We start from the raw sequence: 16,367 nt of genomic DNA, 5'->3' as shown, positions 1-16,367 counted from the left end.
GAAAGGGGCAAAGCTGCCGGCTCGCTTTGGAACCAGGCAGCGCAGAGCAGCCTTTGACTTTTATTATATCACCCTCGTGTAGGAGGAGAAAAAGTGTGGACACCACAGGCAAAAATTAAGTCCCTTCCTTTATCTAGCCCCCTCTTTTAGCTCCTCCCTCTTTGGTCCTGTCCCGTTCCCTAACCCACCAACCCCTCCCAGCAACAATTCCTTGCGGCAGTGGGCGTGGCTGTGCCAGTGGGTTCCAGGGAAGGTTGTCCAAGCTTGGAGTGACCTCAGAGACACAGGATGTTCTCAGGATCCTTTGCATATTTATAAAGAAGGTGAGCTCGTCTCCACTTGGTATTCTAAAACGGGAGCCCTTGTGAACTTATTATTCAGGGAGGGATGAAAAAGAGAGAGATGGAGAGAAAATCTGATTTCCTTTCTGTGGAATATCTTGTTGACCCATAGAACGTAACTTTGAAATAAATAGACAAAACTTGTCTAATTCTTGGACACCATTCCGTTACTTCAGTGGGGTCAAATTTGTATGCAATTTCACTGAACATCTCACACAAATGAAATTCTGGTCTCTAAGTTTAGAAAAGGTATTATTTGGTCATTGGGAATACATTTCCACCGGCTATGAAAGAGCACATTTGCAAACAACCAAATTTTCTTTACCCTCATGAAAGTGGATCTTAGAAATTATGCTTTACGATTATGGACATGAAAACCAGTGGGCCAAACACAGACGACAAGATGTCATTCCTGCAGCCAGGCCTCGACTAGTCATGTGTGGCCAACCATCAGGTTTTCCAGGAAACTTTTTATGGGCATAGAACATACCCTGACCCATCACTCAGTCTTTTCACGTATGGCGTAATTCGGGGAGGACATTTAAAACGTCTCATGTTAATGTTGCTCAGAGGAGACAGCCAACAGCCTACAAATTGGAGTTTTTCTTTGTTTTATCCAGTTTCCAGGTTGTTATAACTACTGTTTTGTTCCTGTGCTTATACATTCTCCAAACTGATAAAGTACATAGGCATCACCAATAAAAGGCAAATGCGATCTGTCCAGGGAGCAACTTACCTGTAGTGGCTTCTCCTTCATTGCCATTCTGGGTCTGTTGCAAGACCTTCACAAATGGAGGAATATTCAATGTTCCTGACAGGTCAGTCTTTCTAACCCCTCTACCACACAAAACTGCAGGCTCAGAGTCTGAACAAACCGATCTCTCTCAGTTGTTCCTTCCAAGTTTCTCATGGACTGTCCTTCCCACCCCCATCCCACCTACATCCTTCAGACATGCAGCCCTTTACTGGGCAGATGTCTAAAATCTCTTTGATGGACAAACATTGGATTTAGAGGGCCTTAGGAAAAAAGTAGCAAAACATACCACAAAAGGAAATGCACACTTGTGATGTTTAGCACAGCTCTGCAATGGACTGTTTCAGAGAGGGAAACAACTCGAAATATTAACTGGTGGGCATCAGAATTGTTCTTCAACGAGCTAAGTGACACATAACGGAAAACATTGTAATGACCTGTTATTAACGCTAATACCCTAAACAGATGGTGTTCCATTTTTCCCCCAAAAGCGGATTGCTCACCTGATTGAAAAATCATTTTTGAACCCTTACCCCAAACTGCATTAACTTCTGTTGTAGCCACGAGTGTTCTGGTTTGTTTCACTTACTGGGGAAATCTGACCATGAAACCACTACCCACCTTATTTATTTGAGGAATTACTGTTACACTGAGCCCCCAAATGGTCAGGAAATGCAGGGTCTGTTAAGTAAAAGTGTGTCTCACACCCCCTTGATCAAAAGGATAGATTCTTGTGGGCACTTATGTAGATTTCTCTGGAAGAGTCTCCCAGGCCTTCATTCTAGCCCCATCTTCCACTACCTTTCCCAAGACCCCTAGCAAGCCTTTGGCTCCAGTTCACCAGTTTTTGAGGCTACACCCTTGAACTGCTAGAAGGGCAGGACCCAGAGGTTCAGGCTCAGCTGTAAAAACCCATGATCCTAGTGAAGGTGGCAGCATTTTTTTCCTTTAATAGAAAACAGACATTTAAGAAATCATTTTAAATCCTTAGTGAAGCCACGTGATGCAGAAATAAATCCATCTGACTTTGACTTTGAAAATATTTTTATTTGAATAGTAAATAGTTATACAGTTGAAACAGTTCTATTGAAGCTTTCTATAAATAGCTAACAATTAAGAAAATAATGTATGTAGAAAAGAGATTGCATTTAAAAGTAAGAGCTGTTGGTTGTACAGGGGCCTCACGGGCCCTCCAAGCAGAATAAAATGGTAGGTTGTCTGTAATTCGCTCAGATAGGTATAAAAGTTAAAACTTTTAACAGATCCCTTTAGAAAAAGGCTCTCTTCTAAAATGCACAGTGAAATGTCAAGAGTGGCAAGGGAGGGGGAAAAGCGTACCAAAAAAAAAAAAAAAGATCTGCAATCAAATAATAGCATAATCTTCATAATTAATATAAATAAATAAAGAATAAATAACAATTACTCATAAATCAACATATACATTTAGAGAGAACTTATATAGTCCTACCTCAACAAAGATGATAAAACCAAAGAGTCTTATGTGAAGTATTGAGGCAGTTTCTACAGCATTTTCTGAAAATTCCCTTCCCTCCCCCAAAACAATCCCAGACAACAGTTCAAGGCATTTGTGGCTATACTAAAGAAAACTCTTTTTTAAGCAATTTGATTTGTTCACATACAAAAAGGTAAAGCCAGACTCCAGCAGTTCACAAGCCATAATAAAGCTAATCGTGTGGGAAGTTCAATTTACAGCCTGTGAAATATAAAGGCATTTATTCCTCAAGATTCACCCAAAACAACCCGTACGCTACATACATAGAGAGCAGAGATTGGTAGGCGAGAGCAAACCGCATTTCTAGACCATGAACACAGCGAATACTAGCAAGAAAAACAGCTTTCCCCTCCAAGGGGAAGCTTCCAACCACGAGACAAACGCTTACAGCTTTTCTCTCTTGTACAGAAAGAGATTGGCTCCTGTTGCGCCAAGGAGGGGAAGGGGACACAACGCAAGGCGGGGGGGGGGGTCAGAAAGGAGTCACAACGAGAGGATTGGGGTTACCGTCACGCCACACCGAGAGAAGCGGAGACAACACTTTCACCGGGGGCGGGCGCCCCCGGAGCGGACGCGGGTTCAGGGCGCGCAGGGCGCGCTCTCCTCGTGGGTCTCCAAGAGAAGGCACAGTTCGGGGGGGGCCGCGATGGAGGGCGCGCTCTAGCAGGCCGGACGCACGGGCACCTGCAGGAGGATCACCTGTCGGTTCTCGGACGGGTGGCACTTGTTGATGTGCCGCGTGAGACCAGGCGAGCTGTAGAAGGTGGCCGGGCAGTACTTGCAGGGGAACACCTGGGCGGCGTGCAGCAGGCGCAGGTGGCGCTCCTGGGCGCCCTTGCTGGGGAACGTCTCCCCGCACACTGGGCACAGGTGGCACTCGGAGGACGCACTCAGGCCCAGCACTCCGGCCGCCTCGCCGTCGCCGGCCGCCTCCTGGGGCGCCTTCTCGTCGGGCCCAGGGTACAAGGCCAGTAGGTCCTCGGCTGGAGGCGCGGGCGGCGCGCCCTTGGCCTGCAACGCCTGGTGGTGCGCCAGCAGGTGCTTGCGCAGATAGGCCTGGCGGCGGAACTTCTTGGCGCAGTGGTGGCACTCGTAGAGCCCGTCCTCGGAGCCCGACTCGGACACGCCGCCGGGGCTCGGCGTGTCGCGGTCGCTGCCGCCGCCTGTCGCCTCCCGCGCCTCAGCCCTGGCAGCGGTTTCAGGCTCGGACGCGCGGGCGGCGGCGGGCGCAGGCCGCGGTTTGTGCCAGCGGCGGTGCGAGGCCAGGTTGGCGGGGCAGCTGAACACCTTGGCGCACTCGGGGCAGCGGTACTCCACGCGCACGATGCGCGAGCACTTGTGCTGCGCCAGCGCGAACGGGTCGGCGTACTCCTCCTTGCAAAGCTGGCAGATGAACTCGCCTAACGGCCGCGCCGCGCCCCCCGCCCGGCCCCGCGGCGCCTCCACCGGGCCCTCTTTGATCTTGAGCCCCAGCACAGGCGACGTGGTCACCTCGTCCTCGAAGTGCAGCTTACGGATGGCTTTGGGCTTCTTGGCGCCCGGGGCCTTGGCTACCTTGGCGGGCGGCTCGGCGGCGGCGGGGGGTGCAGGGCGCTTGCCCGGGGGCCGCAGGGAGGCGGCGGGGGGCAGCGGGGGGCCGGGCCCTGGGCCGCGGGCCGCCTCAGCGCCCGCGGAGAACGCCGTGCCCATCTTGAGCTCTGCGGGAGCGAAGAGCAGTGGGTCGCCGCCGCAGGTGCCGCCGCCGCCGCCGGTGCCATTCGCACCGCCGCCGCCGCCTCCGAGCAGAGCGGCGGGCGTAGGGAAGGATTCGGCCGAGACCGGCGACCCGAGGTTGAAACTGCGCTCGAAGTACTTGTGCTTCTCGTGCTCCCGGCTCACGGGCCGCGTGGGGCTGTAGAGCGGCGCCGGGTGCGCGGCCTCCGGGTTGCCGAAGTGCGCGGCCCGCGGGCCCGGCGGGGGCGGCGGCGGGCCCGGCGCGCAGGCGAGCGCGGCAGCGAGCGCCGCATGGGCGCGCTCGGCGGGCGGCAGCAACGGTCCCGGCCCCGGGCTCTGCGCTGGGGGCGACGCGCGGGCGCCCCCGCAGCCAGGAGAGAGCAGCAGCGCGCGGTCGCCGTCCTCGCCGCCGCGGACCCGGTAGGACACGGGCGTGGACTTCTTGCTGCGCTTCACCAGGAAGCCGCGGGGCATGTTGGCGCAGCGCGAGGGCAAGGCACTGGCTCGGTCCCACCTCCGCGCTCGGCCCGGGCGGCCCTCAGTGCCCCCGGCCCATGGCCCGGGAGCGGCGGCTACGGGACTCGCGTGGCGCCGGCGGCGGCTCGGCCCGGCTCTGCGCCCTGCACGCGCGTCCCTGTCCCCGGGCCCGGGAGCCGCTCCCTTTTAACGGGGGGAGGGGGCCATTGTTCTCGCCTCCCGCTTCCTCCGGAGCCAATCAGCGCGTCCGCACCTCCTCCGCCTGGTCGGGTGGGAGGGCTACGGGGCGGCAAAAAAGGGGCCGGGACTCGGGGGTCGCCCGTTAGGTGCGGCAGATGTACCTGAGGGCGCTGGGCCCCCGCGCGCGCCCCGCTGCCGCCCCGCCCGGCGCCGCCGCCCCGCCCGGCCCAGGCACACGCCCGGCCCCGCCTCCCTTCACGGTCTACTGCTCCTCTATGGGGAGGCGCACGTGCCTGGGCTTTGTGTCTCTCCTCCGGGGGGCGCGGAGCCGCCAAATGGGCCCGTCCATCAGCACGACAATGCACGCCCCCCTCCCGCGCGGGGATTACCCGCGGGTCGCGAGCAAAATAGCAACAAAGGAGAAGAATGGCCCCAAATATGTCAGGAGGGTTCAATCCGCGAGCCAGAGCGGAGGGGGAAGTTGTGCGCGCTGATTGGGTAGGGGCGGCGGTGGGCAGCAGCAGGCGCGGGGGAGATCTGAGTGTGGCTGCTGGGGCGGGAGAGGAGTCGGGGGAGGCGCAGGGACTCCGCCTGGTGTTTGGGAAATAATAAAAAAAAATGAAAATAGTGGCCAAGCCCGGGCGTCCGAGAGGCTCGGACGGGTGGGCCTTGGGACCCAGGACCCAAGCGAAAATGGGACCCCGGAGTTGCAAACTTAGGTAGAGGTTCTGGTCTTACGGCTGCAGCCGAGGGCGGCGTTTGTATCCAAGGCCTCCGTGCGTCCGCGTGCGTGCGACTGGAAGGTTTTATCTCGACTTTTAGAAACAGTTGGCACCGCACTTCTTTAATCGCCAGCAGACGCGGCCCTGGGGCAGACGGGGGGCGGGGGGTCAAGTTGGGCTGGGTTCCAAAAGGTACTTGGATTTCTGAACTTTTTTTTTTTTTTTTTTAAGTTCTCCGAGGCTCAAAGATTGGCATCCTTGGAGGAGCCCAGCCCAGGCCACTCTGAGCCGCCTCGAGGCGCAGGACTGGGTTGATTCGGAAGGAGTTGGCCAAAGGCCGAAACGCGCGGTCGGCCGCGTGCGCCCCACTGAAGTTGGTTTCCGCTCTCCTTGCGCCACCTCATGCATTTTCATTCGGAGCGGGGCATTTTGTCTGCCGGCTGACATCAGATGCTAAATCAAGGGCTCCAATCAAGGCGCAGCGGAATAAAGGGGCCGCCTGTCTGGGCGCGGGGGCCCCCCCGGAGCCGTGCCCCCTTCACCTTTGTGAAGGAAATTAACCTCCCGCTATTGAGCGCCGGTCGCGGCCAATCTGGACGCAAAAGAGACGCGTGCTGCCGACCGGGGGGAGGTGGGGGCAATCTGTCCTCAGAGGCAGGCTGCAGCCTCGGAGAGGACAAGCTGCCTCCCCCCTTGCCACCAAGAAGAGACAACAGCGAAGATCCACACACTCACAAACCCCTGCCCACCACCCCCGCCGCCCTGTTTGGACCCAGACCGGGCCCTTTGCCTTCATCCTCTTCCCTGCCCAGCCCCGAGGAAACACAAAAGACATAATCTCCGGGGGACCGGGGCAGAACCTCAAGAGTGCGTAGTGGGCCTGATCACCCATCACTTAGGGAACAAATAGCAAAGCCACAGAAAATGTCATTATGTTGTGAGAAAAATGTCACTTTATTGAGAGAGAAGGACACGGACATTTTTCTGGAAAGCTCTGTGCACCTAGATAGATTATACTGAATTTTGCTTATGCTTAATGCCACTGAAGGTATTTGTGTTTGGATTTTCCCTCTGAAAATACCCTAGGAGGGAAATTAAGAACACCCTTTCCTTCCTTCCTTCCTTCCTTCCTTCCTTCCTTCCTTCCTCTCCCTTTCTTTTCTTTCTTTCCACATGAGTAAGAAGTTGTAATGAGAACAATTGTTAGGCTTAGTTAATCAAAGGGTTAATCAAGTTGGTTAATCAAAAGGAACGATGTTTATGATTTTTTCTTTGTGATTTAACTCAGACTAAAAACAGAAAAATACATATCATGGGATATATTTTGGAAGCTCTCACCCTCGTTTTAAAATTGCTAACTGCGGTGAATGCTAGTCCTCAAAAAAGTTAGGAATTCTAAAATGAGTTTATCTGAAATTTATAAATACGTTTCAATCTAAAAGTAACTGATGTTATTTCCTTGCTCTTTTGAGCGCTGATTAATACTGCTGATGAAATTAGAAGTAGGAGAGGGATTCCGGGACAGCTTTGGCCAATTTTATTTTCTAATCACGAATCCCATCTGGATTGTGGGATAACAGGGTGGGGTTCGGCCCACGGTCCGCAACTGACTGCGGGGTTATTTGGTCTTGCATGTGTAACACTACTTTCATTCAACAGATAACAGGGAGAGTTAGTCACCTTGTGAGTCCTTTAAAAATAACAACACCCATAATTGTAAGGAGGGTGTGGGAGGGGGACAAACAACAACAACAACAACAACAACAACAACAAAACAAGACCCCTGCCTGAATGCAGCGAATTCAAAGGGGTTCTGAATTAAGTTAAGAGAATCTATTGAACACTACTGAGATTCAATGGTCCTTTTGCTTAATTTGTGGTTTTTAATCTTGCCAGCGAAAATGAAATCTGCTTTCAGACGAGTACGGTCAAAATAAATGGAAATTTGAAAGGTACTAGAATTAGAAACAAATTTCATAACTCGGCTAGAGAAGAATTAGGCTGAGCGCGCGCACGCACACACCAGCACCCTCCAAGTAGGCACAGTCTTGCACCTGGTCCTTAAGTTTTCGTTGTCTTCTGGGTGATCTCATTTCTCAAAATCTGCGCGCCTGCAGGGATGGGGACTTCGAGTCGAGACCATTTGTAGTCTTCTGGGAAGAGCAAAGCGCCACCACGCTACGCTCCGGCGGTCGGCCTTTACGCGCTGCGATTCCGAGTGGGCGCCGCGTGGAGTGGGGTCGGGGAAACACTGAGCACTGCTTTGCCTCCCTCCGGAGTTGCTTCACCGGCTTCGGCGAGCACAGGGATCCAAGGCAGGTCCTCGAGGCGTCCTTCCCAGGCCTCAGGCGGCTCCTCCCCTTCCTGTGGGGTCGGTCGTGGGCAACACTTTGGAAAAAATCGGCAGCCACCTCGCTTCTCTTCCTTGCAGACCCCGTTGTGGGTTCTTCCTTTGGCGGCGGAGCTGGAGGCCGCAGGCGCTCTAATGTTTCTATGTTTTTAATTTTTTAATATTTTTGTCCTCCTGTCCCAGGTAGCCGTCGGGGAGCACGCCGGGGTTCACTGTGAACCTCAGATCGTGTCTAGCTCCGGGGAGTTTCTTGAAAGTGCGAAGCTTGGAAATAGGTACCAAAGAGGGTATTTCGGCCTAGGAATTGCTTGCCCCGGGGGGTGTCGAAGAGTCCAGACAGCCCCTGAGCTCCTGAGAGGCGAAGACAGGAGGGTCCGCAATCTCACCGCGCGGCGCGTTTAGAGACACTCGGAGGGGGTTGACAAGGCTCCCTAACACCCCCATCCCCACTCAGCCGTGGACCCCTCTCCTGGACTCACCCCCTGGGTGACCCCACCTCCTGGAAGCCCCACCCCCAGGCCCTCCCAGTCCTAGAGCCGCTATCCGGCAGGAACCGTGCGTTACCGCCGCCGAGCCCGCCGTCAGGTCTCGCAGGGGCCCGCGCCCCTGCGCGCGGGGCGAGCGCGGGGCCCGAGCCGGGGAGAGGCTTTGTGTTTGCAGGAATGAGGGGTTGTTGTGTCAGTCCCAGGGGCACGCGAGAGACACGCGCAGCCAGCCCGCCCGCCGCCCCGCCCGGCCCGGTCCGGCCTCCAGGCACCTTCCGGGCCCCCGCCCGCGGGCCGTTGCCTTTGTTCGGCACATTAGCATAAAGCTGCCTTGGATCTCTCGTTTAAATAATTCCACACAAAAGGAGAGTGCATGAAAGAGAGCGAACAAGGGAGAATCCGCGAGGCTGCGCCTTCCGCAGGGCGCGGGGAGGGACCGCGCTCAAGTATTTCCCTCCCCTCGAGTTTCGAGTGCCCCCGGCAATCTGCTGCGCACCCATTATTCGACCGGGGGCCGACGGGGTGGCTGGCCGCCTCTTTTATCCTCCCGAGTGTGCCGTCGGGGCCACTGCACGCTCCGTGAAGTGCCCTCGGGGCTGTTTGTTTTTGCCTCGGATGGGACCCTGGGAGGAGAGGGAGGCAGGAGGCTCCCCGGCCCCGCGACTCGAAGGGTGGTGTTGGCAAAAGCTGGCAAAGGCGAAGCCAGAAAATGTGGGAAAGCCATAAGTAGAGAATTCTGCCAGTTAGGACTGGCATGACACTGAAGGCACCGGTATCCCAATTGGACGTGGGGCGCACGAGGGAACTGCTTGCACCTGTGAAGCGGCGGCCCCGCTCCCGGTGCGCCGCGGTCTCAGAAGAGGCAGCGACACGACCCCAGCAAAAACTGACCGAAAAGGCTACCGGACTCCAATTCTCCTCCTCGGTGCCCGCCCGATTGGAGACCAAGAGGTGGCCAGGCCCCTGGGGGCCAGAAGGGGCGCACACTTCGCCTTGGCCTCAGTGCCCCCTTTCTTGTGGCTGCTTTGGGGTTTGGGTGTAAGTGTTCATTCCCTACGCCCACTATTCCTCCCCTCCCCGCCTCTCGTTCCCTGTGACCTCTGGCCTCCTTCTTCCTCTGTCCCACCCCCGTCTCTCCTGTCTCCCCTTTCCTCCCTCCCCTTGTCTCTTTCCCCATCCCTCCCTCCTGTCTCACCTCAGCTCTCGCCGCACCCCCCCCCCAGGTCTCCCGCCTCCCCACTCTCAGTCTCAGACTCTCTTTCCCTTAGACTATCTCCTTCTTTCTCCTTTGCTCTCTCTCTGCGGCTCTTACCCGCCCCCCCCTTCTCTCTCTCTCTCTCTCTCTCTCTCTCTCCACCTCTCCCCTCCCGTCGTCCCGACCGTCCCTCTTCTCCCCGGTTCTCCTCTCCCCTTCTCTTTTCCCTCCCCTCTCCCCCCCCCCTTTTCTTCCCCTCTGGCTCTTCCCCCTCCCCGCAGGCCAACGTGTGTTATTTTATTTGTCTAGAGAGAGCCTATTTGTTCAGTGATGTGTGGCCTCCTGGCCGCCAGCTTTAATGGGGAATGCGGAGGCTTGGTTTCTGTGAGCATTAGCATACAGCTGCCTGCTCGCTGCCCCGGCCCCGGCGCTCGCCCGCCGCATCCCAGCCTTATCATCACCTCTTCTCTCAACCAGAAAACAATCAACAGCTCCTCACACGCGGCCACTTTCGAGCCCCTCTCCCTGCTTCTTGGCTCACACTCCCTCACCCGGTGCAGCGCGCTCGCGTGCTCGCTCTCCCTCTCTCTCTCTCTCTCTCTCACACACACACAGACTCTCTTCTAAGGGTAAATATTGACTGGCTGGCTTTACATTTTCTCCTCCTTGCAGTGCTCCCTTCCCCCTATCACCTCTTTTTCTTTGGCCTTCCTGTGATATTTGCTTATAAGGAGCCATTTTCAGAAAGGGGGTGGGCACACTCGTTATAAACCCACAATCATTAGAGGCATCTGCGAAGCATGGTCATCGCATGTGATTTGCGGGAATAAAACTTGGGGAAATTCGGTGTTTTCTTGTCACTATTCTTTGTTCAAAACTGTAGAATTTCAAGATGAGCCTTACAGCCCAAGACATCCCAACAAATGTTGTAATACGTTAAGGAATTCACGCATTCACCTGTCTCTACAGGATCTATGCTCTTGCAGACAGAAGTCCAAATATTGTTCTTTCTGAATCACCCCCCCCCCCTTTTTTTTTGCCAGGCCTTACCATCGGTGAGGAGTAAATATCTTTATTCTCCCAAAACCCTTAATACAGCCAATTTCAATCAGTGACTCTTGGATACTTCCCTTGTCTTACTAAAGTTGTCCGCCGGTGGTAAAATGCTGAAGTCAGCAGCACATATATGCCGAAGTTCCTGCCTAGACTCAGGAAATTACTCACTTTGTGAATTCGGGACGATGGTGAGAATGACTTCATCATACATTTTGTAGACTAAAACCCATTCTGGACATTTGCAAAGGAAAACTTACTACCGCATATATCCATCATTCAACATCAAGGTTGGCAGTTGTCATTTGGGGTCACATTTACGTGACTAGAAGCCTTTTAATTATAATACTGGGTCTCAAATTCTAACTGTTGATCCTTTGAGGTTTTTCTGTTCATCTCCATCCAAGGGTCCCAGGGCCTGTCACACAAACCCACTCCATTTGCTGATGAATTTGACCTAGGACCTCTCAGGGGAAGGAGGCCAGAAGGGGTGGCAAGCTGACCTATTTGCCAGCCCCTGAAATACGGTTCCCCATGTGTCGGTTTGCAGTTGTAAGAGTGAACTGGTAGGGATTGTTCTTCATTCCAGTCACATAGTTTCTAGCATATGGCCAAAGCTGGGCCTCGCTCTAAATGGCCCCTGCATTTGTGTAAAACATACGTGTGAAGGAATTAGTGGAGTTTATTGCTTGCTTTTGCCTGCCTCAGAAAAATCAAGAATCTAGTGTTCTGGAACAGTTTTCTTTTTGAGAGATATCAGTTTGATAATGGGTACACAATTCTGTAATGCCAACCATGACTTCTCCTCCTGAGAGCTGTGTGACCTTGGTGAGGGTGTCAACTTGTGCTAAATGTTAACATAAATTTTAAAAAATGAAAAACTGGAAATGTGTCCATGAAAAACAATTTTAAAGCCTGTTGATCAAAAATTCAGTCATGAATTGTGTCACACTATCTATTAAAAGAGATCCAAATAAATGAAAACTATTGTTGTTCCTGCATCCGTATGTTTTCTAGTAGGCATGAAATTTGCTATATATATCTTATAGAGAGATTCGGACCCACATTACAGGTGACATGTACCAGAGGCCCTGGTGCAAAGCAACAGTGCTAAGGGGCAAAAGAAATGAACTAGACTGATTTCGCACTACTATTTTCTAATCTAAAACCTGCGTGTGACCTTTGTGTTGATCCTTGAATTTTTCTCACAATATTGAAGTACAGAAATTTTGATAGCAGCTGCCTCATTTCAAAGTTCACATAAACTTGCCTGCGCGGTCAGTTCTTGTGATGTTGGATTACAGAGCTAATTTCTCATCATCAGTTTTGCCTATTTTCCATTCTGGGCACATGCTTTTCTTTTTTATTGCCCAGGAGTATTATTGGGTAAACAGGTGAAGAACTAACGGCAGCAGGGCACTTCAGGAAATATATAAGAATCACACCCAACATAAAGACAAGTTTAATACAGTACATCCCATTTTATTGCTGAAATGGATTATTCTGCCCTGGAACATGCCTGGTGTTCAAAAACTTCCAGAATAGAGACCCATGGCCGTGCGCCACCTACTGGAACCATAGAAAACTACAGGCATAAGCTTGGTTGTAAAGCCAGGTTTCAGAGAGGTTTCCCATACTCAGCACTTCCAGAAACTACATGTGTGAAAACAAAGCGGAGGGTATGGCCATGCACTAAATGATGCCTGGCCACGCATACATGGGCAGGTGGTAGTGATTATACTGCAGGTAGTCAAGGATGCTCTTCTCCACCAGCCCCTTGTAGATAGTTTCCTGGAAAACTCTTTTGAGGTATTTCCTGGGCTTCTCCTTCAGGTTAATTTCTTCATCTTCTATCTGATGGGCCAATTGTTCTATGGAAGGAAGGTCTTCCTCCTGGAAAATAGAGGAAGTGGCCAGATATGGAAATTACTTGGACAATAAGAGGGCAGTTTCACTAAAATGAAAAAGAGTGATCACCTTCTCAAGGGTGCTTGTTCTTGTCCCCTAACTTTTCAAAAATTATTTTTAATCATGGCAAAATATACATAAGATTTACTGTTTCAACCATTTAAAAATTTTAAAATATTTATTTATATTTGAGAGAGACAGAGAGACAGAGGGTGAATGGGAGAGGGACAGAGAGAGAGAGGGAGACACAGAATCTGAAGCAGGCTGCAGTCTCTGAGCTGTCAGCACAGAGCCTGACATGGGGCTAGAACTCACAAACTGTGAGATCATGACCTGAGCTGAAGTTGGCCGCTTAACCGACTGAACCACCCAGGCGCTCCTGTTTTAATGAGGACATCCACATTGTTGGGCAGCCATCCCCTATCCATGTTCAGGACTTTCTCATTCTCCCAAACTGAAACTCTGTATTCATTAAACACTAACTCCCCATTCTGCCTCCACCAGCCCCTGGCAGCCACCGTTCTACTTTCTGTCTGTGACTCTGACTACTCTGGGTACTTCATGTAAGTGGGATCAAACACTATTTGTCTTCTTGAGGCTGGCTTACTTGACTTGGAATAATGTCCTCAAGGTTCAGCAAGAATAGTAACTTTAAGTTCTTAATATTCAGATAAAAGTTATCTGCAGATCACGCTTGTTTTAAAAATAAGAAAGGAAGTGATTAAGCATTTTTACATGAAAACTTCTAGATGGTTTACTTTACATGGTTACAGTCCTCTCTCAAGAAATAGGATTTTATAATATAAAAAGAGAGAGGGAGGCAAACCGTAAGAGACTCTTAAATACAGAGAACAAACTGGGGGTTGCTGGAGGGGTGGTGGGTGTGGGGATGGGCTAAACGGGTGATGGGCATTAAGGAGGGCACTTGTTGGGATGAGCACTGGGTGTTATATATGTATATATGTAAATTCAAATTTTGTTGACATCTTTAAAGACAAGGCTCAGAGAGAATAAAGTTATTTAATGTTGATAATCACATGCCGTGCATATCTAAAATATAGTAGGGAATTTTCCAACATTTTATTATAAAAATACTCAAACATAGAGGCAAGTTGGCTGAATTGTACATTTAGCACCAGCACACACACATGGCTAGATTCTACGGTTGAGGTTTACCCTATTTGCTCCATCACGTATCTGCCCATTGATAGGAAGTTGTTCTACAATGCACTCCACCAAGGTTTGAGCTGTGTACATTCTGAATACCACAATAATTCCAAATGACCCTAACAGCAGACTCACGGGGACTTTGGTGCTATATTTCCTTGAACTTCCAATAATTTTTATTTTCAACAGAAAAAAAGGCGACTTGCAGATCATTAATTTATTAACAGTCAGAATTTTACAGATGGGAAAATAGGTTCAAACTATATGGAAGCGTAACAATTATTTGGTTCTGTCAGTGAGACACTGACAGAAGTCCTGGAGATTACACACACATCACTTGGGAGAACAGTCAGTGAGGCTCACTGGACTTCGGATTTAAATCAGCTCAACGAAACAGTGACAGAAAAAGGCACCTGATGCCCAGGATGAAATATTAGAGGTGCTGCCAGCATGTCCCCAACATATCTTCCACAACACACACAAGGTGTGTTCTTTCTTCCTTAGTTTTTCAGGAGAATCGTAGCAAACAAAAACAACTTTACAAAAATTGTAGAATGGTGTATGGTGCTGTTCTGACAGTGCGGTAAATACTGTAAAATCACAAAATGGAGCTTTTAAGTTTACCTAAGACAAATTCCGCTCTAGACTGTGAACAGATTTTTGTGCATTTGCCTCTCACAGTGTGTCCTCTCTGTATGACCATCTCCCTCCCATGTGACCATCTGCCCCTCAGTGTGACCGTCTTCCCCCATGTGACCATCTCCCTTCTCAGTGTGACCAGCTCCACCTCAGGGTAACCATCTTTCCCCACGTGACCATCTGTCCCTCAGTGTGATCAGCTCCCCTTTCAGTGTGACCATCTATTGCCAATACTTGTTACTTCTTTTTTCTTTCTACTATAGCCACTCTAGTGGGTGTGAAGTAGTATCTCATTGTAGTTCTGCTATGCATTTCCCTAATGATGAATGACATAAATCTTTCCATGTAAATGTTTTTTACTTCTGGATTATCAATTTTATTCCATTGATCTCTGGATCTATCCTTATGCAAGTACCATGCTGTCCTGGTTACTGCTGATCTGTAGTAAGTTCTCAAGCTGCAAAGTGTAAGTCATTCAACTATTTTTTATTCTCAAGATTGTTTTGGCTATTTAGAGTCTCTTGCATTTTCCTATGAATTTCTCCATTTCTGCAGAAGATGCCATTGGGATTTTGATAGGATTACATTAAATTTGTACATGGCTTTGGGGAGTGCTGCCATCTTAATTATATTCAGTCTCCAGTCCATGAACACAAATGGCTTTCCATTTATTTAGGTCTGCTTTAGCTTCTTTCAGAAATGTTTTGAGGTTTTCAGTATACAAATCTTACACCGCCCACTTAAATTTATTCCCAAGTATTTTATTCTTTTGGATGTTATTGTAAATGGAAGTTTTGTTTAAAACATTTTTTTATTTTAATTTTTTAAAAATTTACATCCAAGCTAGTTAGCATATAGTGCAACAAAGATTTCAGGGGTAGATTCCTTAATGCTCCTTACCCATTTAGCCCATCCCCCCTCCCACAACCCCTCCAGTAACCCTCTGTTTGTTCTCCATATTTAAGAGTCTCTTATGTTTTGTTCCCCTCCCTGTTTTTATATTACTTTTGCTTCCCTTTCCTTATGTTCATCTGTTCTGTGTCTTAAAGTCCTCATATGAGTGAAGTCATATGGTATTTGTCTTTCTCTGACTAATTCCGCTTAGCATAATACCTTCCAGTTCCATCCATGTAGTTGTAAATGGCAAGATCTCATTCTTTTTGATTGCCGAGTAATACTCCATGGTGTATATATACATGACATCTTCTTTATCCATTCATCCATCGATGGACATTTGGGTTCTTTCCATACCTTGGCTATTGTTGATAGTGTTGCTATAAACATGGGGGTGCATGTGTCCCTTCGAAACAGCATACCTGTATCCCTTGGATAAATGCCTAGTAGTGCAATTTCTGGGTTGTAGGGTAGTTCTATTTTTAGTTTTTTGAGGAACCTCCATACTGTTTTCCAGAGTGGTTGTGCCAGCTTGCATTCCCACCAACAACGCAAAAGAGATCCTCTTTCTCTGCATCCTCACCAACATCTGTTGTTGCCTGAGTTGTTAATGTTAGCCATTCTGACAGGTGTGAGGTGGTATCTCATTGTGGTTTTGATTTGTATTTCCCTGATGATGAGTGATGTTGAGCATTTTTTCATGTGTCTGTTGGCCATTTGGATGTCTTCTTTGGGGAAGTGTCTAATCATGTCTTTTGCCCATTTCTTCACTGGATTATTTGTTTTTTGGGTGTTGAGTTTGAGAAGTTCTTTAAAGATTTTGGATACTAACCCTTTATCTGATATGTCATTTGCAAATATTTTCTCCCATTCCATCAGTTGCCTTTTAGTCTTGCTGATTGTTTCCTTCACTGTGCAGAAGCTTTTTATTTTGATGAGGTCCCAATAGTTCATTTTTGCTTTTTTTTCTCTTGCC

General features: G+C 50.1%; 2 protein-coding genes across 3 annotated transcripts in view; both read right to left on the bottom strand.

Moving 5' to 3' along the window:
* Window positions 1-2,121: 2,121 nt before the first annotated feature.
* On the bottom strand, window positions 2,122-5,195 carry INSM1 (INSM transcriptional repressor 1). Its single transcript, XM_043602993.1, has one exon. The coding sequence runs from the start codon at window positions 4,793-4,795 to the stop codon at window positions 3,269-3,271; it is 1,527 nt and encodes a 508-aa protein (XP_043458928.1). The 5' UTR covers window positions 4,796-5,195; the 3' UTR covers window positions 2,122-3,268.
* A 7,045-nt stretch (window positions 5,196-12,240) lies between these two features.
* The window catches only part of CFAP61 (cilia and flagella associated protein 61), a 285,028-nt gene continuing 280,901 nt past the window's right edge, over window positions 12,241-16,367 (bottom strand). For both annotated transcript variants that reach the window (XM_043602984.1, XM_043602985.1), the window contains one exon: window positions 12,241-12,676. In XM_043602984.1, the coding sequence (XP_043458919.1) occupies window positions 12,476-12,676 (201 nt within the window). In that variant the 3' untranslated portion in view covers window positions 12,241-12,475. The remainder of the gene's footprint in view (window positions 12,677-16,367) is intronic.

Source organism: Prionailurus bengalensis, chromosome A3 (assembly GCF_016509475.1).
Source record: "Prionailurus bengalensis isolate Pbe53 chromosome A3, Fcat_Pben_1.1_paternal_pri, whole genome shotgun sequence".
Classification (NCBI taxonomy): domain Eukaryota; kingdom Metazoa; phylum Chordata; class Mammalia; order Carnivora; family Felidae; genus Prionailurus; species Prionailurus bengalensis.
This window is presented reverse-complemented; position numbering and strand designations above follow the sequence as displayed.

Bases quoted from the DNA above. Each gene is read 5' to 3' on its own strand.
- INSM1 (XM_043602993.1), bottom strand. From the start codon at position 4,795: ATGCCCCGCGGCTTCCTGGTGAAGCGCAGCAAGAAGTCCACGCCCGTG.